The sequence below is a fragment of the Seriola lalandi genome, unplaced genomic scaffold (assembly GCF_002814215.2).
Source record: "Seriola lalandi dorsalis isolate HSWRI2012SDOR001 ecotype SW California unplaced genomic scaffold, Sedor1 jcf7180002054933, whole genome shotgun sequence".
In the NCBI taxonomy this organism is placed as follows: Eukaryota; Metazoa; Chordata; class Actinopteri; order Carangiformes; family Carangidae; genus Seriola; species Seriola lalandi.
This window is the reverse complement of record NW_019525485.1, coordinates 4,122,996-4,147,464: the sequence shown is the minus strand read 5'-3', so window position 1 is coordinate 4,147,464 and position 24,469 is coordinate 4,122,996. Positions and strand designations below refer to the sequence as shown.

General features: G+C 41.5%; 5 protein-coding genes across 9 annotated transcripts; 3 read left to right on the top strand and 2 right to left on the bottom strand.

Annotated features, from left to right (window-relative positions):
• Positions 1 to 78: 78 nt before the first annotated feature.
• Positions 79 to 3,263, top strand: prkag3a (protein kinase, AMP-activated, gamma 3a non-catalytic subunit). Of its 4 annotated transcripts, none has more exons than XM_023393295.2 (13): positions 79 to 203; positions 342 to 381; positions 601 to 701; positions 829 to 910; positions 1,002 to 1,060; positions 1,384 to 1,444; positions 1,545 to 1,599; positions 1,683 to 1,809; positions 1,916 to 2,081; positions 2,178 to 2,215; positions 2,358 to 2,504; positions 2,603 to 2,781; positions 2,916 to 3,263. In XM_023393295.2, the coding sequence occupies exons 1-12, from the start codon at positions 186 to 188 to the stop codon at positions 2,717 to 2,719; spliced, it is 1,011 nt and encodes a 336-aa protein (XP_023249063.1). In that variant the 5' UTR covers positions 79 to 185; the 3' UTR covers positions 2,720 to 2,781; positions 2,916 to 3,263. The 4 variants fall into 4 exon arrangements, with proteins under 4 accessions (XP_023249063.1, XP_023249064.1, XP_023249062.1 ...); XM_023393296.2 differs by having other exon boundaries at positions 80 to 203; positions 1,384 to 1,429; positions 2,603 to 2,785; XM_023393294.2 differs by having other exon boundaries at positions 80 to 203; positions 2,603 to 2,785.
• An 852-nt stretch (positions 3,264 to 4,115) lies between these two features.
• Positions 4,116 to 11,014, top strand: retreg2 (reticulophagy regulator family member 2). The gene is made up of 9 exons (XM_023393291.2): positions 4,116 to 4,424; positions 4,975 to 5,078; positions 5,337 to 5,367; positions 5,735 to 5,864; positions 6,253 to 6,337; positions 6,606 to 6,743; positions 7,158 to 7,246; positions 7,617 to 7,752; positions 7,957 to 11,014. Exons 1-9 carry the CDS (start codon positions 4,171 to 4,173, stop codon positions 8,757 to 8,759), a joined length of 1,770 nt encoding a protein of 589 aa, XP_023249059.1. The 5' UTR covers positions 4,116 to 4,170; the 3' UTR covers positions 8,760 to 11,014.
• On the bottom strand, positions 10,916 to 13,792 carry mdh1b (malate dehydrogenase 1B, NAD (soluble)). The gene is made up of 10 exons (XM_023393293.2): positions 13,659 to 13,792; positions 13,457 to 13,569; positions 13,217 to 13,351; positions 12,983 to 13,125; positions 12,713 to 12,881; positions 12,281 to 12,635; positions 12,050 to 12,191; positions 11,529 to 11,704; positions 11,235 to 11,374; positions 10,916 to 11,117 (listed from the first exon to the last, which is right to left on the bottom strand). Exons 1-10 carry the CDS (start codon positions 13,678 to 13,680, stop codon positions 11,061 to 11,063), a joined length of 1,452 nt encoding a protein of 483 aa, XP_023249061.1. The 5' UTR covers positions 13,681 to 13,792; the 3' UTR covers positions 10,916 to 11,060.
• On the bottom strand, positions 13,777 to 23,575 carry LOC111644466 (uncharacterized). Of its 2 annotated transcripts, XM_087170180.1 has the most exons (9): positions 23,273 to 23,575; positions 21,852 to 22,175; positions 21,621 to 21,760; positions 20,977 to 21,200; positions 19,537 to 19,669; positions 16,132 to 17,351; positions 15,896 to 16,053; positions 15,371 to 15,512; positions 13,777 to 15,238 (listed from the first exon to the last, which is right to left on the bottom strand). In XM_087170180.1, the coding sequence occupies exons 1-4, from the start codon at positions 23,355 to 23,357 to the stop codon at positions 21,087 to 21,089; spliced, it is 663 nt and encodes a 220-aa protein (XP_087026306.1). In that variant the 5' UTR covers positions 23,358 to 23,575; the 3' UTR covers positions 13,777 to 15,238; positions 15,371 to 15,512; positions 15,896 to 16,053; positions 16,132 to 17,351; positions 19,537 to 19,669; positions 20,977 to 21,086. The 2 variants fall into 2 exon arrangements, with proteins under 2 accessions (XP_087026306.1, XP_023249137.1); XM_023393369.2 differs by having other exon boundaries at positions 19,537 to 21,200.
• fastkd2 (FAST kinase domains 2) lies at positions 14,462 to 19,779 on the top strand. The gene is made up of 11 exons (XM_023393368.2): positions 14,462 to 15,085; positions 15,188 to 15,291; positions 15,422 to 15,530; positions 15,950 to 16,073; positions 16,173 to 16,312; positions 16,559 to 16,731; positions 16,847 to 17,010; positions 17,122 to 17,358; positions 17,608 to 17,704; positions 19,028 to 19,142; positions 19,561 to 19,779. The coding sequence occupies exons 1-11, from the start codon at positions 14,462 to 14,464 to the stop codon at positions 19,672 to 19,674; spliced, it is 2,001 nt and encodes a 666-aa protein (XP_023249136.1). The 3' UTR covers positions 19,675 to 19,779.
• Positions 23,576 to 24,469: the final 894 nt, after the last annotated feature.

Here is a 24,469-nt window from a genome sequence, read left to right as displayed (position 1 = left end):
ACCCCCTGAGCCAGTGACAGCTCCTTTACCCCTCCCCTGCACCCCTGGCCAAACATACCACTTGAGAGCTCCTAATATAGACCCAACTGCTTTGTAGGAAAGGGTAAAGAACTGAGCGGAGCCACCAGCAGTCTTTTGAGTTTGCTGCTCTGAAAACAACTTTTTCATGGACACACAACAGAATTATGGAGCCCCCTTCACAGGTGAACCTTTTTACTTTGGAATGAATATAACAAAGAGAAAAGTGTCGGCGGAGTTAAAGCTATTATTGGAACCGAGGAAATGACTAGCCTCAAGCTATTTTGACAATGTCATGTGGAGTTTTGATTGCTCTGTTGCAGGTGTCATTCCCAGAAAAGAAGAAGGGAATACAGAAACAAGGTAACTGCTATGCATGTGTCTTTGGATCTGTGTAAATGTGTGTATGTGGATTTGTAGGCTTTTGTGCACACATGTAATTATAGGGATCTAGACTGTTTACTCTTTGTTACCACGTACTTGTAGTTGTGGTGTGTGTGTGTGTGTATGCATGAACAAACCCATGTCTGTATCTGCTCTCTATTCAGACAGTGAGCTGTTGATCTATATGATTCCTCCTAGAGGCTGATGTCACCGTCTACATGAACTTCATGAAGAGCCACTGCTGCTATGAAGCCATTCCAACCAGCTCTAAACTGGTCATATTTGATACCACACTACAAGTAAGGCTGCAGCTGTGAAACGGCAGCAAGACGAGCTCATATATCCCGCACTGAAACACATGGCAGCTCGATTGCTCGGAAAAAAAACCTCACTCTTTTTTAACTGTGAATTTATCTACCTCCAAAGGTGAAAAAGGCCTTTTTTGCACTGGTGGCAAACGGCTTGAGGGCTGCGCCTCTGTGGGACAGCAAGCTACAGAGATTTGTGGGTAAGGGCGAAAGATTAACGGCATAGCCTTCGTGAAGTATTGGTCACCATGAATGATAATAATGGTAACATAAATCCTTTTTCTGTCAAAGGTATGCTGACTATTACGGATTTCATCAACATCCTCCATTGCTATTACAAGTCTCCTATGGTGAGCATGAATGCACTGCACTTTAAAGCCATGTACACTCAGTTAAGTTTCATTTTTGTGCAGTTAGTTTCCAACTACTTTAAGATAGCACAGATATCATTTGACACCACATCTCCATATTATAAGCCACAGACGGTCATAAAAGAAGGTTATGTAATAAGTACAGTTGGAGTATTTGAGACATGAGCTCCTAAATGTCGGCACACACACAAACACAGTGTGAATCTCACACTTGACTGAAGGTCTTTGCAGTATTGGAATTTGACCTGTCATTAATCGAGAGTTACTGACTCATAACTCGACATTGTGGTTCCTCTCTAAAGGTTCAGATGTATGAGCTGGAGAGCCACAAGATTGAGACATGGAGAGGTGATTCATTTCAAAGTAAATAACCAACACAGATCAATGATATTATCTCTGTGTGCACACATCTCAGTGAGTTTCTATCAGTGCTTTATCTCTTCTTCTCCTTTGTCTTCTTCAGATGTCTATTTACAGTATTCCAATCACTTCCTCATTAGTATTTCTCCAGAGGCTAGGTGAGTGCACATCATACACTGTTTTGACTCTCACCCCTGCCGGGCAATAAATTCCTGTTGTCTGTCCTACTCTTTCCTCTCAGCCTCTTCGATGCCATCTATTCCTTACTCAAACATAAGATCCACAGGCTGCCCATCATCGACCCAGCATCTGGAAATGTCCTGCATATCCTGACCCACAAACGAATCCTCAAGTTCCTTCATATATTTGTGAGAAAGCTTTTAATTCAGATATTTGGTGTTGTTTTTTTTCCTTCTTTTATTTAACATGATTTTTATGCAAGTTTATCCTAAGATGCCGATTTGATGTTTTCAGGGGAGAAGGGTTCCTAAGCCCGCGTTCATTCATGGGCAGATCCAGCAGCTTGGGATCGGAACTTTCAGGAACATCGCCACTGTTCAGCAAACAGCATCACTTTATGATGCCCTCTCTATATTTGTGGACAGGCGGGTGTCTGCGCTGCCGGTGGTGGACCAACAAGGTATACTGTTTAAGCATTTTTTAAAAATGATACATTATAGAGCTGTATTTATTACTATTGGTGGCTATTACAGCATCCAAAAATATGTTTTCTCAGGCAAGGTGGTGGCACTCTACTCCAGATTTGATGTGATTGTAAGTACCACACAGGTTTATTATGCCCTGTCCTGTTTTTGTTTTTAATTATGACTCTATTTGAAATGATTAAGTACACTGTGCAGCACTATTTGCTGACACCTGCTCAGAAACGTCGGTGTCTGTGCTCACCCCCTTGCAGAACCTAGCAGCCCAGAAGAGCTACGGCAATCTGGACATGACTATGCTGGAAGCCGTTCGCAGGCGCACGTGTTTTGTGGAGGGAGTCATCAAGTGCTATCCTGATGAAACCCTGGAGACTATCATAGACCGTATCGTCAAAGCAGAGGTAGGGATTTTCTTTAAAATGATTCGGTGTCATTGGGAGTTCAACGGATTTCTTATTTGATCACAAGATGCGATAAATGCGTTTCTTCTTCATCCCAGGTCCATCGGCTGGTCCTGGTGGACAGGGCTGATGTGGTGAGGGGCATCATCTCTCTGTCTGACCTGCTGCAGGCCATGGTCTTAACCCCTGCAGGTATCGACGCCCTTTTGTCCTAGCACCAGGGGACACTTCACTCCTTTACCACCCGTGTAGACATGAGCCCCGGCCATGTACCCAGGCAGGTAGGCTCTGGAGCCTCTTTCCCAACGCTGTGTGACTGATGCTTTGCAAGCAAGGATCGCCTTCATTTTCTGAGGATTCTCGTGACAGTTGCTGAGTGGAGTGATAGTAGCTTTTGTTTATCTCTTTCAGAAATCGCCACGTGATCGAAGTGAGAGATCACAAGAGGAAGAAAAATTCCCCACCTGTGCTGTTGTTTACATTCAGATTCCTTCCATGATCTGTGTTAAATTCAAGTAACAATAACGGACAGTCAGCTGACCTTGATATTGTGATGAATCTCTGTAGATCTCCAGCACCATACTGGCTGCATTTGATCAAATTGATCAATATATGTTTACTCAATACGGTAAATTTCTGTGCTGTATCATTGTACCATTTTCATTTTCATCATCACATTTGTATCCGAAATTGCTGGTGTATGTTTTTTTTCAAAGTACATCCCCCTTGAGAAATACAATATGTGAAATATGGCTGAAACTGATGGAAATGTTCCAATATGAGTACAAAAAAACTAATAATAGGAGATATACATATACATATATATATATATATGAGAAAGAATTTTACATAAAAATGAAACATACATAGACAATAGTCCTATCAAAATGTACACAAATACACTATCAGTAGTAATATCTGCAGTAGTAGAAATAGCAGTAGCACAGGTAGCTATGTGTTTTGGGGAGGACTTTAACAGAGCAAACATGCAGGACTAAAGTGTGTTATTATGCAACCTTCTTACAGCAGTGTCTCTTACCACACGGTGGTATGCTTGGGCTTTAACCCCATCCTCTCTATACAGTAAACAAGGAAACACGTGACTATATTTTTTTCTCATCCGTGACGGGCCTTGTGATCCGTCCGCCCATCTGTGTAATTGGTACATCAAGTTGCGAGAAATGATCAAGAATAACACCGGAAATTGATAGTGTCTTCAAAGTAAAATATCCTTGCGTTATATTAAATATGAAGTTAGCTGTAAAAAGAAAGAAGTATAACTTTTGTTTGCGTCTCTAAACTTTAAACAGGAAGATGTTTTGAAACATGCCTTTGATCGAGAATATATGTAAATCACTACATTAACCTAGATCTTTTAACAGATGTGCCTTGATTGGTTCTCTGTGAACTTCTTGCCACATATCTGATAATGATTGATTTTGTTTAAATTTACAGTGGTCGTTCTGTAATTATGATCCAATTTTTCACTCAACAAATACATTTTTCAATTCATAATTTTCCCCTTGTGTACTGTGCTACGTAGTCGATGTTTTTTATTTTGAAGCTCACAAACGGAAGCTTTATTTTTTTAGGTCTGTAAGACTTGACGCTGATCTTTCCGTACACCCCGTGATCTCCAAAACAACATAACAAAGTGGGGGAAAACATGGCGAGCGGAGAGGAGGCCAGAAGACGCCCCTCGGTTACCTCCTCTTCGGTCGGCCTAGAGGCTCTGTTTCCTGCCGGGACATCGGAGCAGGCCTGCGGGGACGGAAACCCTGAGCTTGTCCGCCTGCGGGAGCGTCTTCAGGGTTGGCTATTGCAGTATGAGCCCCTGCTGCTCTGGGTACAGAGGCTGCTGGTCTGGGAGAGGCCGTTGTACAGCATCTCTGTCGCCCTGACACTCAACACATTATTCTGGTAACCGTCGAGACTGTGTTCAATCACGCTTGTCACCTCTCTGACAGCTCGATGAGGCTGTATTCAAGTGCATCATTAGCTAGGTGGCTAACGTCAGCGGGGATATTACGAGTGAATGTCAAGACAAGTTAGCTAATCCCATGTCTTTAGCCTAATGCTAACGTAGCTTGCAAGTCAGTTTAAACTTAATTTTAAACACGGCTACTTTGTCGTCATGTATTGAACAATATCAGGAAACGCACAAATGCGCCGACAAAATAGGAAACCGGAGTTATTTTTAGTAGTTACACTGTTAGCTTTTGTTTAGCTTAATCCCAACAAACACTCATGTCATGCTGAGTGGCCCAGGCCTTGTTAACCAGCTGTCAGTGACAGTTTAATACTTTCTCCTGCCTCATATTATACAAGACAATCTAATAGAGGTGCTATGTAGATATGTTTATTAAATCTAATGTGGGAAATGAGCTTACCAGCATTATGATTATGTTTATTATATTAGTATGTCAGTGTGTTGAACATAAGCCAATTGAGTGTTTACATGTCTCCACAGGCTCCTGTCCTACACCTCCCTGCGGCCTCTGTTCCTGCTGAGTTTGTCCCTGCTGGGACTGATGCTGCTGGAGAGATGGAAGCCCAAGTTGCCCATCATTACTAGTAAGCCCCTTTATGTAATTTGAATCTGGTCCTCAAGTTTTACCGCTTATTATCTAAGCAAATGTTCACTGTGGCAAATTACACCATATTTTTTAAGTGCCAAGGCCAACAAGCAGAAACCTTAGAACATTTGTTAAGAGCATATTCACCCCTAGAGGTCCTATGGTAATCTTAAAAAAGTGCCTTTTATTTGTCTACCAAAGTACATGTTCTGCTCATGGTCTCCGGCTAATTGTGTGTGTTTTTACTCCACAACAGTTCAACATGCAGAGGCTGACCCTGTACAAAGGTGTGTAGTATGTGTGCATGACAAACACAGCACTTACAATACAGTTTTTTCTGTGACATTACTCTTAAATTGTTCAATTCCAACACTGTGAAGGCTGCCTTCGTGTTTGACATTTATCTAGTGTGACACCATATAATTGTAGCTAATTTTAGGCTACAGGTCAAGTTTTGTCTGCTGTGTTTGTTTTCATCTATGTGCGCCTCCCTCCCTTCACTGTCATAACATGGACATGGAATCCTACCATACCTCTCTGAGTCACTGAACTACAACATGAAGCACTCTTAAGTACAGGTTTTTGTTCTGTACAAGTGTTGATTTTGTCACTCTCTTCCTGTTTGTTTGTGTGTGTATTCTCGTTTGCATACAGTGATTCGATGAGTGTGGAGCAGCGTCTGCTCAGTATTCCTGAGCTCAGCCACCACCTGGCTGAGAGCTACCTGACCTGCTGCCTGTACCTGCAGGAGATGCTGCAGTACAAACGACAGAACCATGGCAAGGTACAGCACTTTGACTGTTGAAAGTACAGATACGTTATTCCTCACTGTCCTGAGTTTATTCTAAAAGCCTGGGAGCAAACAAGTCTCTTGTTTAAAGTACACACAGCCAATCTTGTGCAGTTCATTGATAGCATACAAAGCCAAACACTGTAAGTAAAAGTAAACATTGCTAACAATATGGCTGACTAAAAAAATGCTTACAGGCTAAAAATCCTCTTAAGTTTGGGAATCTTCAAGGTGTGACACAAACTGCTGTTGCTACAGTTGCAAGAACTAACTTCTTCTCTTTCCACACACCTGCAGAGATGCCACTTTTTCACTTCCTCCTCTTGTCCCTTGCAGCCTGAAGGTGTGGTAGCTAATTTGTCTTATTTGCTCTGTTTCTCAGTTTTGTGTGATGATGTGCAGTGGCTGCTTTGTACTTGCTGTGGTTGGCCATTACGTACCAGGAATCATGATCTCCTATATCATAGGTGAGTGTCTGTGCCAAAAAAGAGTTGTGCTAAGCCCTGAATTTGAATGCTACTTTAATAGGTAATACATGTATTTTAATATCTTTTAGTGTTGTATCTCTTCATACCTCATTCACATAACTGGGTTGTCATGACAAAAGCTGTCTTTTTGCATAACATACACCCTGTGTCAATTTGCAGCATCTGGTTTTGTTACTTGCAAAGAGTAGAGAGTTTATAAAATTTTGAGTGTTTTTGTTTTTTCTTCTTCTTCTGTTTCCCTGTTCAGTCCTGAGTGTGCTGCTGTGGCCGCTGGTGGTCTACCACGAACTGATCCAGAGGATGTACACAGGCTTGGAGCCAATCCTGATGAAACTGGACTACAGCATGAAGGGAGATACCGAGCACCGCAAGCACGACAAGAGGAGTGAGTGCTGCTGTGACACCTCGAGGCTACAGATTTGGGCATATGTAATGTGTGCACACATGCTTGTACTTGGAACTGTTCAACAAGGACCTTAAGTTTTGAATCGATGCAGATCACCTTTCTTTCTCCTCAAACTGAACCTCAGACACGAATCATTGCAAACATTGAAAGAATAATAGCCACTGTAACACTACCTGTTATAACTGTAAATTGGACCGTGTCGACTATCAAGGAAGTGTAATTATAAGTTCCTCTGGTTGCATTTGTTTTTAGATCCCATATCTCACATACAATGTGGTTCACTCACTATCCTGTAGCTCACTTTAAGGTGTGGTACAAAACTGAGTGCCAATCCCCTTTTTTTTTTTTTTTTTTGAATCATTTCTTTTAGTCATGAGTGTTTGTTTTGAACAGAGGTGAAGAAAGAGCTGGAGGAGGGTGACGAGCCAAGAGCCGAAACCGAGAGTGAGAGCGAGGAGGAGCTGTCTTGTTTTGCCCCAACGGTATGAACACACACCCGTAAACTCAACTCACATAGAGCCATATAGAGTAGACTTTGAGAATGTGAGTGTATATATATTTTTTTTTTCATTAAAGGGACTTCTGAAGTGTTGTGAAATAAATCTCTTTCAAGTACAACCACATTCCAAAAATGAAGCTAGTATGTACATAGTTTATTCAGGTACTGTCAGTTTTGATGTCTGGTATTCAGTCACTATGTCTGTGGAATGTATTAACACCTGCAGAGCACGTTGCCAACATAAGAATATAAACAGCAACTAATGTAATACTGAACTCTTGATGCCAAAGTCTGTTTGATGCATTTGTGTGTTAGCAGTGATGTAGTTATAACGCTGCGGTTCTCTTGCTCAGGTGGATGTGAAGACTACAGCTCTGGCGATGGCCATCACAGACTCGGAGTTGTCGGATGAGGAGGCATCCATCTTAGAGAGTGGAGGGTTCTCGGTGTCCAGAGCCACCACTCCGCAACTCACTGATGTCTCTGAAGGTAAATAATCACTCACATCAACCACATACTTCAGTTTATACAGTTTTTTGCTTAAGAGGAAGTCCAAAGGTTTGTTCCTATTTTTATCTTTGGAGGTAATGGAGTTTCTGTTTGTTTTTAAAACTGAAACTTATTATAATTAAGTGTAGGTGCTTGAATTGGTCGACATTCATTTTTTGGTGTCTCGTCTCTACCTGGATCTAGACCTGGACCAGCAGAGTTTACACAGCGACCCAGAGGAGTCTTACCTTCGGGATCTCCCCGAGTTTCCCTCAGTCGAGGAGTTCCCGTCCATCGAGCACAACCTGCTCCACTTTCCTCTGCGAGGTCCCAGCCAGGTTGAAGGAGCCCAGGCTGCTGCTCAATCAGAGGATGAACCACTCAGCCCCGCCAGCCTCCTTATCCAGCACCTAGCGTCCCCGCTCCACTTTGTGAACACACACTTCAACGGACATGGACGACCACCACCAGGGAGTGAGGAGGGCATGTTGCCTGTGCCAGCTGCAGGGGAGGAAGCGAGGAGGCAGGGAGGAGAGGGAAAGGAAGCTGCAGTAACCCAGGGTGCACAGCAGTCCCTGGAGGCCTTGAGCGAGGAGATAGTGAGCACGGCCATCTCCACTGTGGTGCAGAACACTCTGTCAGCTCTGCTGCGCTCCAGTGAGGCCAGCGAGGACCCCTCTCTGGCTGAGTTCCTTCCCACTGAAACCCCACCGGGCGCTCTGGAGACCTCCACCCAACCCACCGACACCACTGCTGACACTACGGTTACTACAATAGGGGCGCTGGGGCCTGATGAGGAACTGGATGAGGCGATTACAACAGAAAGCGGCGCTGGCGAGGAGATGCCTGACGACACACTAGTTCCGACTGAGGAAGAAGACTTTGAGCTTCTGGACCAAAGTGAACTGGAGCAGTTGGATGAGGGGCTAGACCTCAGCTCTGACGGACAGGTGGCGGGAGGAGCTCCAGACATACCTCCATCTCCTCAACATCAACCACAGTCATAGCTTCCCTGTTGCCTCCCCCTGCCCCCACCAACAACTGTTTTGTTTTTATTTGTATGTTAGAACTACATTATATCCATACATACTGCTATAAAACATTTATCAAAGAGTTGAATGCTGTTGGTTGTTGATAGTGTGACGGACGGTTGAGTTTACTCGGTCCATTCTGTTTTCATGTTGTCATATTACAGGGGTGTGTTCGGCTTTGGTACCTGAGTTGCGTCTAGTCCAGGACCATGACATAATCGGGATCAATAGCTACTATCAGGTGGCATTCATGACATCATAGGTTTGATCTGTACAATTAAATACAAAGGCAAGAGCAGAAATCACCAATAATGCATTTACAGTAGAGTTTGTTGTGGTGTTACACTGCCTGCTGCGCTGATGGTATCATGTTAAGTGAGAGCAGGTTCGGGGCAGAGCTTGTGTTAGAAGTTATAGAGACATCATTATTGTCGGGGGCTGCTTTGTATTTTCCATCTGGGCTCTGAGGTTTGATGGTTTATCTGGCATGAAATTTGCTTGATAATTTAGCAAGCAAATTTCTCACCACATAATGAAAACCCTGTTCAAGTTCAGTCTGATGTCGCAATAATGATGCCTTTTTATTTTCCACCTTGGGTAAGAGCTGAACCCTTCCACCTTGTTTTCGTTCAGAAGAAGAAGTTTATCCAGATGGTGTAATGAAATGTTGGAATGTTGGATTATATAACTATTAATATATACTATAAATTATTTTATTTAATTGTCAGTTGATGAAACTTTATTGTTGAGCTGAGAGGGAGTTTGAAAGTAAATTCTATCCCTTCAGTTGCCCATAATGATTGTATAATAAGCGTTTTTAATGATGGCACCATGGACGTCCAGGTTTCCCAAAGTTGGTCTTAGTAAAACAATAGTATTATCCTTCACTTTACCCATACTTCCCAGGTCTCTACAGTTCTGACAGAAGCAGTCATTAGTGGTCTTTCACTTGTTGCCTGGAAATGGAAACTTAATCTTTGACATTGTTGGATGTTGACAAGTAGTGGATCCGTTACCCGTACACATAAGTGACTTTGATGTGGCAAGATAAAAAGAATTGTTCCTGATTTTCCTCTTTGTGATTGATGCCTCATTTTTATTTATATGTGAGAATACAATTTAATTTCTTACATCCATATTGTAATCGGTCCATATGTAATTGAATTTACTCTCGATCTACAACTACAGGCTTCTTGTTAGATAGACCCGTCTATACCTGACTATTTGTACATGTATAGTCATCACTGGGATATGTATTTTTACCAAATAATCTCTTTTGTGCCACGACAAGTCCATGCATGCCATGAATCACGCATGTATTTACCATAATCAATGTTTGAGGTCAATTTTCAAAAGAGTGTTACTTTTACCGGAGCAGATTTTTTTTTTTTTTTTTTTTTCTGTTTTTGAAGAGATATAATACTTCAGATATTCCCCATGTATCTGGCCGCAGCTGGGGAAAATTGTTGACATGACAAAAAGAAATCTAGCACTATAATCGACTGAATGAAGAGGCCCGTTCTTGCTTTCCTAAACCACTCAGCATCCAAATCTCAGGGGTGGGTTGTACAAATTGAATATAACAGGCTATGTGTCCATTTCCCCCGACTTGTCGTAGTGCATTGTATTTGTACTAACCTTTTCCTTTTTTCAGTCAATGCCTCCTTGTGTATAGTGTAGAAATGCTAAAAAAGGAACGTGTATATTCTGCATGTAAAAACAGCACTCTGTTCAAGTTCTCCTTGTCAACTGACAAAGTACTGCACAATTTGTGAGGAAAAAAAAGTCAATTTGAATGTTTCAGGTTAAAAGAGCCCATTTAGTTCAGTTTGTTTGATATTTAATTATCAACAAGGGGAAGACAAGTTTTGATGTGTCCTCATTTGTAAAAGACTACCCGACTGTAAATGGGTGGCAGGTGGTAACATCAGAATTAGAGGATATTAACAGACTAGTTTGTGTATGGTTGTAGTGTGTTTTATGCTTAAAATACGGCTTCTCGAACTATATAAAAAAAGGCACTTACTGAACTGTACAATTTTAAAAAAGGAATATATTTTCTAATTTCTCCTTTTTCCATAAAGTACTCAGTTTGATCTTTTACATCTAAAAATATAACAGCTATGGACGAGTTTCACAAAGCGGAAAAGATTTATTGTCATTAAACTGGTAAAATAAAACTGCAACTCCACATGTGAAACTAAGAGAATAAAAGAACAAACTGAAACAAACTTTATCTGGATTATTTCTACTTCTAACGTGTTTTTGTCTGTGTAATTAACTTCCTTCCTTCTTCATAACGATCATGTCATTTTCTGATTCAAGTTCTTTTTCCTGAAAAAGAAAAACAACTCTGTTAGTCGCATTTTTCTAAATACCATATGTTTAACTGCTAATAACACTTTGTAGCTATGAAACAACGTCCCTCAGTATTTTTGTAACTTGACATACCCGCCTGAGTTCACTTGCAGAAAGCTGAAGTTTCTCCTTCAGCTCATCTCCAACAGTTACATCAAACAGCACAGACCATTTACCCTCTGTGAAGGTAACTGGAACTGAGAGGACGATGCCATCTGGGAGATTGTAGTAGCCTGCAAGTAGCCAAAAACAATCCCATTTCAACACTGGCTAGATCAGACAATTTTACAGGCTAAAAAAAAAATAGATTTGAAGTTGAACTTCATCCCAGCCCTGTAAAATGTCTGAGGTCATTTTGTCACACATTGTGCTTGGCTGTGTTTCTACCTGGGCATAGTACACCCAGAGAGAAGATCTTATCTGGACTGCAAGTGCCATTCCAAGCCTTGAGGATGGTGAGGATCCCATTGGCAGCTGACATGGCAGCTGCTTGGCAGGTCTTTGAAGCCACGGCTGCACGCTGACAACGTACCAAGTCTTGTAAGTCTGTCTCCAGCCATTTCCTGGAAGGAAGAAGGAGATCGTTGGCTTTTTGCTATATCCCAGCACAGGGTGTTTTCAGAGCAGGCAGGTTTCTGGGTTAGATCATATTGTGCAATCAACACTGGCACAGACTGAATTCATAGTGGGGTATGGTTTGGTAGGCAGTAATTTCATGGTAGACATGTGCAAGACCGTGTCATATTATGTTTGTTTAGCCTGCCAAAGTGCAAGTTCGCTGGAGTTAACCAATACAGTGAATGCAGTAAAGTATATATTATATTAATATATATTATATTCATCTCAAGCACTATTGCATATTAATACCTATAATTTTTTTATTTTTTTTAATTGTTATTGTAACAAACCTGTCATGGAAAATCTTTAGGAGTGACTGGGAAAAGAAAGCTGGGCCTTTGATTGCCCCATCATAGTTGAAAACCTTCGCCCTCTGCAGGTCAATGTAGAAACTACCACTGATGTTTCCCCACACGATGAGATCTGTAATATCTAGAGTAAAGGAAGAGAGGGAAAACATTAGTCTTGCATGAAAGGTGCTGGTGCTAAAATGCAATGGAAGTATAATCTACAGGAGCTACCTGACGCCTTAACTCTCAGCTTCTTTGCCATAATGGCCTTGGCTTCATTCTCCAGTTGAGTTGCCATGGTGACAAATTGGTCACTGTCAATTGACCGGGCATTGTCTACAAGAAGCGAACATCTCAGGTTGACAAATGAGTCACCAGACACAATCACCTTCACCTCCTTGTTGGCCCTTGTGTCAATCAGTTTTCCGTACTCTCTGTAGTGGTCTGAGACTTCCTTTACTTTCCTGTTCTTCCTCTCCTGCTCACTCTCATTCTCTGCATCACTGTCATCAGGCCACCACTCATCCAGCAGGAGGATGACACCTGCTTCTTGAAAGGCTTGATCCAGATCTGTGTGAATGCTCACCTGTGAATAAATAGTTAGGTGAATTTATTTTCCTTCTGATATGATTAAAAAATGAACATTTTCTAAAAAGCCTGTACCTGATGGAGTAGAGGGAGTCCCAGGTTCTCCATCTCTATCTTAAGCCCTTGCAATTGCTCCTCACCTCCCTCCAGGTCCAATAGGTGGAGGCTGATTGCATCAACATGAGGGAACACTTCAGCAGAGAGCAGATTGGGGATGAGGAGGTGGCAGGTTGGGCTGAGAGCACTGGAAAGGTTACACGTGATCTCTCAGATGAAAAACATATCCACAAATTTCTAATTTCTTCTTCTTTGATTTTGAGTTTTTCAACTAACCGACTAACCCACCTGCTGATCCATATGTGAAGAGGTTTGAAGAGACTGGCACGGTGCTGCTCCTCCAAAATAAGGTTCATTTTGGTCTCCAGATTCTCTGCTGCAACACTCAGCATTATGTCTGTAGGCATGTCTGATGTGATATTGTAGTAGTCCTACGCAGCCAGTGATTAAGAGAAACTTTGGCTGGTGTGGAAGTTTGAGCTTGGAAGTGATATTAATTGTGAAAATCTAATCTATGCCTACCTGACAATGCTCAAGGAAGTCACTGAAGCCCCCTAAGAGCATCCCTTTACCTCCTTGGTCCACCAGCTCCCTCCAAACCAAAGGTGACTTCTTGTGTTTCCAGCCGTTTCTTTTGCAGGTGGCTTCCAGCCATTCCTGTTCAAACAGAGATCACATCGATGCAGTAAATATATACTAATGGTTTAAAAATCAAATAGATCTAAAAAAAAAAAATAATAAATAAAAATAAATAAATATCACCTTCCAGTCATCTGGGAGGATGGAGATCTTATGGGCCCTGAAGTTTGGCAGAGATCGTTTCAGAGCGTCTGCTAAAAGTTCCGCTTTGGCATAAAGAGGGCAGTCTGTTTTACCTGTAGAGGTTGAAATTCTATAAATAAGAAATGTGACATTCTTTATACACAGTTAAATATTAAAAGTTCAACCTTAAATGAAACTTTACCAGCAAGCACAAATTTTGCCATTCTACCGGGGTAGCGTTGGTTGCTAAGAGACCAGGGATGTTGCACTTATTTGAGTCCGAGTCGGAAACACAACAAAAAATATCGAGACGTGTCAGAAAAATGGTCAAATGTTGGCTTTATTAACAATGAGTAAAATAGTATACTTCAGATGTTTTATATTCACAATAACAATTATTTATTATATTTCTTCTATTTTTAGTTTGACAATGCATGGTGTGCTACGTTGACAGGGGGAACGAATATGGCAGCGCACATAGCAGGAACAAGCGTGTTATGAGAATACTATCTAACTGGACAGGAATCTCTTTTTACTTTTTACTGTGATGTAGCTCCATTTCTCATCACTCAATCACTTTCTGGACAAATGTTACTTGGTGCAGCAAGCGCCATGTGTTACTCCGGGACATTAATTTGTACACTAGAATAATAAGGTAGGTAGCTTCACTTAGCTAACCTTAGCTAATGCAACTAGCCAGATGAAGGAGGCAGTCTGTTGACCTTGTTTACAGCTTCGTAACAGTACTTTGTAATAAATTATTAAATTGTGTAACTGTTTGCAGTCTGTGCAGCCGAAAATGTTAAGTGGAAAGTCAGATAGTTATTAATGCTAACTGAGTAATAGTTGCTATTGTTTGACTCCAGATGCACAATTTTCTAAATACCTTGTTGCTATGACGCTAGATACTCGCTACTTGCTTCACACTGCTGAAATAAACTAGGACACTCGAGTGTAATGCTTCCTTTTCCACCCTTTTAGCGGCCTTTAAAGTATTCCATAACAATGTCTGTCTGGGTGACGGAGGAGGTCATGAGGAGGGCCGTGCGCTTCTGCAGGTCTCCATGGACACCGCGCAGTTTCCTGGTGACAACATCAATCCAAGAGACAAATTTCCCCACTCAGATAGCACACGTTTGTGGCACAAAGCGAAGCCAGCCATGCCGGGCTAGGAGTCTTGTCAGTTCAGTGAGGTTTTATTCACAGGATCGTATTCACAGTGAGGATTTGGAAGAGAAGGAGTCTTCTCCACTGGCAGATTCATCACTACCTGCTGGGACTACCTCAGGACTGATAGAGAGGACGCAACCTTTCATTGACAAACTGTATCGCTGTGGCTCCCCATCTGATGTGTTAGACTTAACCTGTCAATACGCACCCACAGTTCAACAGATCAGCAGCTGCCTGGCACACATGTGGTCCACCACTAAGAAGATGACAGATGAGCAGCGGCGCTATGAGCTGCAGCTGATGTTTGAGCATCCTGCATTTGACAGGCTACTGCAAATGGCCATGAAGAGTGTGGGCTACATGCACAGTAAGGATGTGGCTCACTCTCTCCTGAGCATGGTCAATCTGGGCGTGCCTCAAAATAGCCGTGTGATCCAGACTTTGCTCCGAACTTGCCAGGTAGGCAGTCAAAGATCGTCAATCAGCAAGCAAAGATGTTTTGTTATTAGTAATATTTTAGGATCTTTGTTTATCCAAATGTGTTTTATTGTCCACTAACAGGAGAAACTGAATCGCTTTGATGAGAAGAGCTTGTCCATCTTGGCCTCCTGTCTGGAACATATGGAGAACAGCCCCAACGTCAATGCACTTAAGGAGGGCATGAGGTACAGCTTGTCAAATAATTCATATGGCTCATGAAGAAAGATGAGCATAGTGAAGCCTTTCTCCTAATTCAAAACTTACCACTTCTTTCTCAGATTAATTTACATTCTCTATTGTGGTTTCGTGTCCTAGGCTGGTAGTTGAGGCCAGCCTTCCAGGGATCAAGAAAGTTATTTCTCTCCAGACCATGATGCGAATGCTGGGGAAGGATGCCCCGCTGAACCTGAAAAGGAAACTGGAGGTCAGTTTATGAGTCTCGGTTTCGACCATATTTGGTATTCATATTCCTGTCAGTGTGATTCTAACATTATCCAGCTTTATGATTGCCAGCTCTTGTGCAGACATGTCTTTGACTGCTCAACATTCCGGCTACTCTCACCATTGCTCACAGTCTGTCTAATTATTTTATGTTTTTATAGTTTTAGACTGATTTATATTTACTTTACTAAACACACTTGGTGAAAGAACAAGTGCTGATTCCTTAGCCGTGGTTTATTTTGCTTGATATAAGCTTGCTGATACCATTACTATATATATACTATATTACTATATATACTCAGACTGTTTGTCCCCCCAAGTATCTCAAAAATTGATCTGTATTTTTACCTGTAGCCGAATCTGTTGCATTGTGACACTTGTCTTGCACATGTAATCCTCCAGAGAAAGGCTTTATCAATGACAGACGAGTTCAGCCTTCCTAACTCTCAGTACATGATCTCCACGATGGCCACAATGGGCTTCTACTCCAAACCACTGCTGGACATCTGCAGTAAGAAGATCACAGGTAAAATTTAAAAAAAGGTTAAATGAAAAGACTCTGGACTTCTATTTTTAAGTCTTACCAACGTGCTATCCCTCTTTCCACATCTGTCCTCTCTGGTAGAAAACCTTGATGAAATCCCCTTCAACAGATTGTTTTTAGTGCTGCAATCGTGTCGGGAGCTGCGCTACAGAAACTTAGATCTGCTCACTGGCATTTCAGACTATGTCACGTCCATGCTCGACATATGGACCAACAAACAGGTGCTGCAACAGACAAATATCTTCAAACCCCTTTTTTATGAAATGTTGAATATGAGGTTCGTCCTCTGCGATATATTTTATAAAAGACTGAAGATAAGTTCTTTCATTGTCTGTAATCGCATAATAAGAGTACAATTTAGTTTTTTCAAGAAAGCTGGTTATAGTATATGATATTTGCCTGTCTCATATATTTGCTGGTAAGTTCTTTTTTACCTTCACTCTTGAACTTCCCTTCTTTCTTATCAGGTGCTCCTCTTCCTGTCTGTGTTTGAGAGCCTCGTCTTCTGTCCTGCAGCCTTAATGGAGGGATATGCCAAGAAGGTGATCTCCAGGCCAGATGCCCTGACGCTTAGAGACCTCCTCTGTGTCCTGAAGGTGTACTCCTCTCTTAACTACGATCTGCAGCACCACAGACAACAGTAGGTCACTCGTGTGTCTGTATTTCGGGTTATGTTGCTTATTGCTGTCTTTAAGTTACGTGACTATTGCTTGCAAGGTTTGATGTCTGTGTTGGGTTTCATCTTGCTGCTGCAGGTTCCTGGATAGTGTCAGCCAGGTTCTGGACTCCTATCTGCCCAAGATCTCTGGATTCAACCTTTTAAAGGCTGTTTTCTATCTGTGTCTGCTGGGCCACTTCCCCTCCTCATCGCTGGAGCAACTCCTGCAGAGCAGCACAATGGAGCAGTTTAACAATACACGTAAGACATTGAACACACACACACATACACACGCACAGTTGTCTTTATTTCCTTCGCTCTTTTTCGAATTTTTCGATTTCATCCATCTCAACGTCTTCTGTTTCTCCTCAGCGCCAAGATTTCTCCGGAAACAGGAGAGAAGGTTTCAGACGGTGGACTTGTGCCTCCGTCTTGACCGTCCTCCTCTCCCTCGTCCCCTGACTGTCCCCGCATCTTTCCTGGGAGACCCCACACCCCGCAGTCCATCAGCCAACCAGTGGCTCTCGCAGAGCCTGCAGAGCGTGGTGAGGGACCAGGCGGACACAGCGCTGCAGGAAATGGTGATGGTGGAGAACGTCTACCTTATAGGTAAAGAGGATATATGAGATACAGTGAGCACAGTTTCAGCTTGGGTTTTCAAGTACAAAAAAGCTCCAACCGAACATAGTCAAGCTAATTATTTTGATGATTATACTGAAAAGAGTTGAATGTGTCTGCATTTTTGCTCTGTTACTCAAACTTTGCATCTATTTGCTTTACAAAACGGTGTCAGAAAACAATTTAATCTGGTTGAAAAACCGTGATGCGAGCGAGCAGCTTTGTGTTTTTGACTCTCAGATGGAGTGATAACCAAAGCTCTGCCAAACCAAACCTCTGTGACTGAGGCGGCGAGCAGTGAAGGAGGAGACCTGTCTCCAGCAGAGAGCAGTCAAAGGTAAGATACCAGCATCAGCCTGCAGTTGATAATATCACCAGACACAATCTTTGAGCAAAATCTGCAGTGGTATTTTACTTGTAGTTTTTTTTTTTTTTCCCTCCTAATATAATGTGCTCATGTCATGTTTGGTGACGTCCGATTGCCGTGACAGCAGGTGGAGCGGATGTTGCGGGGGTTTTGTTCTGGCAATGTCGTACTCTGACACATACTGTGATCAGAAATTACAAATATCTGATTCCAAAAACTGGACATGCAACAGACCGCAGACAGCAGGTCTAGACAGTCACATAAAGAGCTCATTAGAACATAAAGTGCTGCTCTAACAGCAGGACAACTTTGTAACTTATATCTATCACCGCAGTGATTACAGCTGCTGTAGAGTTTAAATCCCAGTTTTACTTCATTTAGAGGTTGACTGAGGGGAATCAAGTGCAGCTTTCAGTCACTTGCTTTGAGTGAGCAGCATGGTTTCAAACAACTTCAGAGTTGGTTAGAAATTCTGTGTTAAAAGAAGAACTTTAAAGTTTGTGCACATGTGTAGTTTTAACGCGCAGAGCTCGTCTTCTTGGTGTCGTTTTATTTTTTACATATTATGTTCCACGCTACACAGGAAGTCTCTCAAGTTGTCTTTTAATTTCATATGCAGAGTCTTTTCATTTATTTTATTTGTATAAACATTACACATAAATGTTACCAGCTGATGTATTGTACTGAAGTTTAACTTAAAGCAAATTTCCACCCACAGTCGTTTGGCAGGTCACAATTGAAACATAAACACATTTACTCTTCTCTCTGCTCCACACAGATTATTTTTTAATCTTTTTTGTTAGTTGTTTTGTTTTTAAATCTGTCATCCATTGTTTTAAAAAATTATATATACTTCAATTTAGCCCACTGATGCATTTTACTCCTGCAAATTCAACCAAATGGTTCCGATGATATACGATGTACTGACGAATGATCAGAGATAAATGTAAGCAGTGTGTAGTTTGTTGTTTGTATTGCACAAAGCCTGTTCTGGTCTTCTATCATTATGCATAAAAAATCTAAAACTATAAAACTATATAAAGCTATAATAACCCTTCTGAGTAGAGATCTGTAGTGAAGTATGTGTCGAATGAGTCAGAAATACAAAAGGCTCCAAACACAGGATTATCTCGGTGAAAATGAAGACACCATCTTCTGTCTGTCTGTCAGGTTTCAGTTTTTTGTCCTCCTATGATGTTTTTCTAACCAAACCACTTTCGTCCTGTCATGCCTGTACCTCCATTCAAATTTTGACCTTTTGAAAGCTGACAAACCCTTCTCTTTATCTCCTAGCATTGCAGTAATTTGCACACCACTCTCTGGTTTCTGCTTTGGTACATCCAATCCCTGCGGCCTCTTGGCGGTCAAGATTCGCCATCTGAAGATCTCGGGATATAACCCTGTCCTGGTGAGACCTCACACTCAGTGATCACAGTTTGACTTTGGCTCTTCTTTTGTAAGGGTCCAGTAGTTGCTGACACCGTGTAATAACAATATTCCTACATGCAAATGGCTTTTTTTCATATTCTAAAGTTGTTGAATCCTCATATCAGGAAGGAAGTAGGAATTACAGTTTATATAACCACAAACCTGCCTAGTATAACCACAAACCTGCCTTCAGCCACATGTTCCTTTCAGATATGAGTGGTAGCATTTTAGTGTCCAAAATATCAGCTGGAAAATATTGTGTTGCTCCGTGAGAGAAGCTCGCTGACGTTAACTAAAACTTCTCCAACATCAAATGATTCTCCATCGACAAATGGAGGCTGTGTGAACGTTGAGTGCATGACAGTGAGACTCACATCGTTCCCGATCCTGTTGTCCAGGTAACGGAGAGGGAGCTGCAGGCTGTCTCCGAGGAAAAGAGGACGGAGTTCCTCAGGGGGCGGATCTTTCCAGAACGCCACAGACACCCTGAAACGGATCAACTGCAACCTTGAAGACAGATGTTTCGAGTTAAATCGACACAATAATCATGAACATGCATTTTTATTGCTTTGGAAACAATTATTAAGAGGGAAATAAATTGAATTCAGTGTATGAAATCAGTGTGGTCCCTGGAAAATTGAGCTTAAAACCAGTTGAAATCCACATGAAGGTTTTTTTTTTGTGATTGCAGTGATCCTCTGAACATTATTTATAAGGTCAAGTTGTACTTCTTTTTTTTTTTTAAACTTGTACAGCAAAAACTGCTTGAATGAATCAATTGAATCAAGAGTTTTAAGATTTAAAAAGCCACTTCCTGATGAAGGCAAACAACTAACATTTAATTTTTTTTGTTTTTGTTTTTTGCTCCAATCACACCTGTATGAGAGTGACTTTTTTTTTTTAGCAATTTTAGAAGAAAACCTGCATTTTTCTTCGAGTGTGCACTCATTTCCCCAGTTTGTAAAAGAGTCAGTCCTCACTAGAGAAGTGACTGTGGGGGAAGGAAAAATTCTTTTTTATCATGAAAGACGTTTGTTTTTAATCATCTGTCCCAAAATGGCTTGAGGAGCTAAGAGAAGCAATATGTTAATCTTGCTGACGCTTGCAGTAGTAGATGAGTAAAACCATGCAGCCAAATGAAACCAATAAAAGCCGCGTGTGCTTTGCAGTAGCTGCACAGAAACTGCAAGGTGAGCAAGGTAAAGGTGGAGTCCCTTTGAAGCAGCTACATCTGCAGACAGAACGACGAGGGAAAAACAGTAGATGGAGGGAGACAGGAAACGGTGCAGATTGTTATTGTTTGAAGCGTTCGCCTCTCCTTGTCGTATATCTGCTTCTCATCAACCTCTGACGATTTCACAGAAATATTCGCCTGCAAACTGGAAAAAGAAGCGTGATGTGATGTCAGTGGTATTTTGATTTTTTTTTTTCTTTCTTTTTTTTTGACACCATGGTTTCTGACAGCTTGTGTTTTTTTGTTTTGTTTTTGTTTTTTCATTTTAAAATAACCGTTACCCACATGATACTACAAAGATTTACCCTTTGTGGTTGAAATCCCCTCTTTCATACACCACCTTCTGTTTCAACCACAGAGATAGGGGTTCCATCTAGAAAATGTGTGTGTGTAACAGGCAGCGACCGTGATGGAGTGAAACAGGAAGCAAGCAAAACCAGAACTGTCAGAGATGTTTTTTTCTTTTCTTTTTCTTTTTTTTTTTTTATTGTTTAATACAACCACAAATGTAAAAGACTCTGCTACTTTTGCTGTGTACACACAAGACAACAACTACATGAACTCACAAAGCCTCACTCACAATAATCTTATGTCCAGAGTGAGCTCCTACAAGGACGTCCCGTCTGTTCACATCTAAATTAGTGGGGGGTGGGGGTTAGCTGTGCAAATGGTCAGCCGATGCATGAGAAATCAGAAGTGTCGTGGTATAGGGTTCTGAACCCCTTTCTTCTTCCTGCGCTCCCTCGGCACCCTGGGTTTGGTGTTCATGTAATCGCTCTGCGAGTCCATCTTCCTCAGCTTGACCTGGGAAGAGACACATGAGGGCGATGGAGCGGCATTATTACAGCATGTCTGTGCAGGACTGACGTTCACAGTTGTCATTGAGTTGACGTGCAGGTTATGTGGTTTATTAAAGGTTGACGCCGGCATTTTCTTTTTATTTGCAGGCCAAGAAAAATTCAAAAATGCATGTGATAGATGCAACAATTTTGAATTGAAACAAGTTTGAATAAGTTAAAAATGTTAAAACATCCAGATATATTCTTAAATCCTCCTCCCATATTTGTGGGCCAAATGTCACAGACAAAAATCATTATACATGCCTCTATTTTATCACCACATATCAACTCTATTCCCCAGCTGTAAAAAGATTCAATTTCTCATTTGTAATTGCACAAAGCTTCAGCTTCTTAAACACGACTATGTGTTTGAGGAATATCTCACCCAGTTGGCAAAGGCGACGATGGTGACAATGATGCTGTAGATGCTGACAAGTATAATCACCAGAATCCAAATCCAGACAAATCCAGGGCTCGGATTCTCATATAGGCTGCTGCTGTTTTGGTTGCTATTGCAAAGGTGTCCTGGAAAGAAGCACATTGCATTTAGCGTACTTACTATAGATGTGTATTTGGTCTTTCCATTAAAAGCTTGGCACCTCCTAGAAATATTTACCTTGTGCAATTACCTGGATCCTCAAAGTGCTTGGCACTTTTCGAAAGGGTGGAGGTAACGTGATTGTGCTGTCACACCTGTATGTTCCATAGCTACTGTCAGTCACTCCAGTGAGGAGGAAGCTGACCGATTCATGCTGCTGGTTGATTTGCAGTTTCACGCCCTCCCTTTTGATTGTTTCCAAACAGTTCAGTGTATTGTTGAATTTGTTGCATCCAGCGTAGGAAATCACTTCCTGGTCCTTGAAAAGGTTGAAATTCACCGTGTCAGCGGTCACATTTGGGCACGGCACATGCACAGGTACACAGGGAGTTTTCATTTGCTCTGGGGAGAAAAATGTCATCATTAGTCAGGTTGCAAATTTATTCTGATTTCTGATTACACACAGTGAAATATAAGATCTCTGGCTTGCAAAATACTGCCCAATATGACTTCAGAACTGAGATGAGAATCTGACATATAAGTTTAAAAAAACAATACTTTAAGCAAAGACAGTAGCACAGCATTGTGTTTCTTTTTGCAGTAAACCAAGTCAGGATGCATGTGTCTTCGCCTGTAACTAACACCTTTGCAAAGGAAATGTTTTTTTTGTTGTTGGTTTTTTTTTTTTACAGTTGCATCTCCTGTAGCGATTGATTGATTTGCATTTGATTTAATTCCCTTAACTGAAATTCAGGGTTTGAAACCAGTCACTTCACAGCAACTTCACCCCCACACGGAATTTGTTCAATACACCTCTTAGCACATTTAACCAGCCTCACATTTCACATTTCACCTGAAAAAAAACAAAAAACAACTGAAATTTGCCATGTGAGTGGCATTCTTGACTCAGCCGCTGACTGACTCAGTCAGGCTTGGGTGATGTAGTGCTGGGTGCTGTGCATATTAATGTTGAAATGAATTTCCTTCTGCACTTTGTTTTAACAGCAGTTGTCCTGAAGTTGTATTTGATATTCCTTTGTTGACTCTGGTAAATACTGGTTGCCATTAAAATGTGTCTCAACCTACAAATACTCGGCATTAGGAGGCTATAAAGGTCATCTTAGGTTAACAGTCAAGAAGTGAGGATGTATCCTTTAAACTATAGATTCATGTTCTTTAAGCCCCAACTTTCCATATTTTATGTGTGTAAACGTATACAGTGAGATACCACTGATGCAGTTTTACAATACACTTTTTTCCTGCACAGATTAAGGTGTTAACCTCAGTGTTTACAAAGGAAACCAAACAGTCGGTTTGTTAGATAGCAATTGCTCTTCACTATTAAGTTAGTTGCTTAAAATTACTTCATTTTAGAGGTAATTTCTTGCAGATTAGAAGTATTTCTAGAAGCAGTCACTACCTGAATGCTAATCGCTATATGAGCATATGAGTGACTTTAAACTGGAATTCATGGTGATGCAGTAGAGCGTATAACCTACCGTTGCAGTTGCATGTGCTCTGAGACAGAGCGGTATGAGAGAACTTGCAGCCCAGGAGGATGATGAACATCCAGCAAACACTCATCTTGATCTTTGGCGCCGTGAGTGTGAACTTGCCTCCAGCGCAATAATGTCCCCGAGGCTTTCCCACATTACCTAAAGCTTGAAGCTCCTCCGGCAAACTACACAAAGTGTGCGCTGCAGAGGAACCCGGACCGTTACTCCGATATCATCAACCCCGGTTCCATGCACGCGTTCCTTTCACTGTTATACATCATATCCTCCCTGTGTGTGATTGAAGAACTCCCACGGCGCTGCAGTGACTGAGCCTCACACATCCTCCCTTGGAGGAAAACATCCTGTGACAGAAAACGCCTCCTCTTCTCGAGTTTCCGATCTCTCCTGGAGTTTATGACCTTTTGATAAGTGTTAGTACAGTAAGACAGTGGTCATGTCTTCATTTAGACCACAAGGTCATTGTTTGACCGCTCCTTCCCCGGTTAATTTTTTCTTTGTTTTGGGCCTGTTTCTGTAATTTTGGGCAGAATCTAAACTACTGCTCAGCTGTAATACTATTTGTGAAGTAAATGTGTACAGTACAACATTACTGAATCATTGTGAATGAATGTGAATATGTGTTTGTGATATTTTTTTTTTATACTACACACACAGTTTTGCCATAAAGTGCTTAGTATTTTGGAAGCTGTTGCATATTTGATTGAATGTGTTGCGTCGTCACTGTGTGGTTGTGAAGGGAGACAAAGACTAAGAGAAGGAGGGAGATAAAAACTTTGTGGTAACTAAACAAATGTGCCTTATCCAGAATTTAAAAAAAAAAAAGAAGAGGAAGAAAATTTGCATGAAAGCACAGAAGTTGGTCATAATGTGTGTTTTTCTGCTCTGTAGCTGTATGTGGTCAAGCAGCATGAGGAGGTGAGTGACCAAAAGTGCAATGACCCAGTGTACCATGTGGCAAAGTTTACTGAACACAATGAGATGTGCCAAACAGATATCCAACCGGTTTGAACTGACATTTGTGTGGCTGCCTAAGTGTCACTATCTGACTGGAACACAGAAAGTCAGTCCGGGAGAGAGGTGAAAAAGAAACTATCACAGTTATGGCACTTACTGAAAAAAGAAATCCCACAGTGATTGTGCTGTGTAGCGATGCCAGCTATTAGAGAGGGTTCCTCCCAC

What these genes read in the sequence shown, in the direction of transcription:
- LOC111644466 (XM_023393369.2), bottom strand. Translation starts at nt 23,357, where the DNA reads ATGAGTGTTTGCTGGATGTTCATCATCCTCCTGGGCTGCAAGTTCTCT. An exon ending in GAGCACATGCAACTGCAACG is followed by an intron (nt 22,176 to 23,272) that starts GTAGGTTATACG and finishes TTTTCTCCCCAG; the next exon opens with AGCAAATGAAAACTCCCTGT. An exon ending in TCGTCGCCTTTGCCAACTGG is followed by an intron (nt 21,201 to 21,620) that starts GTGAGATATTCC and finishes GTCTCTTCCCAG; the next exon opens with GTCAAGCTGAGGAAGATGGA.
- fastkd2 (XM_023393368.2), top strand. Translation starts at nt 14,462, where the DNA reads ATGTCTGTCTGGGTGACGGAGGAGGTCATGAGGAGGGCCGTGCGCTTC. An exon ending in CTTTGCTCCGAACTTGCCAG is followed by an intron (nt 15,086 to 15,187) that starts GTAGGCAGTCAA and finishes GTCCACTAACAG; the next exon opens with GAGAAACTGAATCGCTTTGA. An exon ending in ACCTGAAAAGGAAACTGGAG is followed by an intron (nt 15,531 to 15,949) that starts GTCAGTTTATGA and finishes GTAATCCTCCAG; the next exon opens with AGAAAGGCTTTATCAATGAC.
- retreg2 (XM_023393291.2), top strand. Translation starts at nt 4,171, where the DNA reads ATGGCGAGCGGAGAGGAGGCCAGAAGACGCCCCTCGGTTACCTCCTCT. An exon ending in ACACTCAACACATTATTCTG is followed by an intron (nt 4,425 to 4,974) that starts GTAACCGTCGAG and finishes ATGTCTCCACAG; the next exon opens with GCTCCTGTCCTACACCTCCC. An exon ending in TGTCTTGTTTTGCCCCAACG is followed by an intron (nt 7,247 to 7,616) that starts GTATGAACACAC and finishes TCTCTTGCTCAG; the next exon opens with GTGGATGTGAAGACTACAGC.
- prkag3a (XM_023393295.2), top strand. An exon ending in GAGAGGTGATTCATTTCAAA is followed by an intron (nt 1,445 to 1,544) that starts GTAAATAACCAA and finishes TGTCTTCTTCAG; the next exon opens with ATGTCTATTTACAGTATTCC. An exon ending in AGTATTTCTCCAGAGGCTAG is followed by an intron (nt 1,600 to 1,682) that starts GTGAGTGCACAT and finishes CTTTCCTCTCAG; the next exon opens with CCTCTTCGATGCCATCTATT.
- mdh1b (XM_023393293.2), bottom strand. Translation starts at nt 13,680, where the DNA reads ATGGCAAAATTTGTGCTTGCTG. An exon ending in CTTCACATATGGATCAGCAG is followed by an intron (nt 12,882 to 12,982) that starts GTGGGTTAGTCG and finishes TAACCTTTCCAG; the next exon opens with TGCTCTCAGCCCAACCTGCC. An exon ending in GCTGAGAGTTAAGGCGTCAG is followed by an intron (nt 12,192 to 12,280) that starts GTAGCTCCTGTA and finishes CCTTTACTCTAG; the next exon opens with ATATTACAGATCTCATCGTG.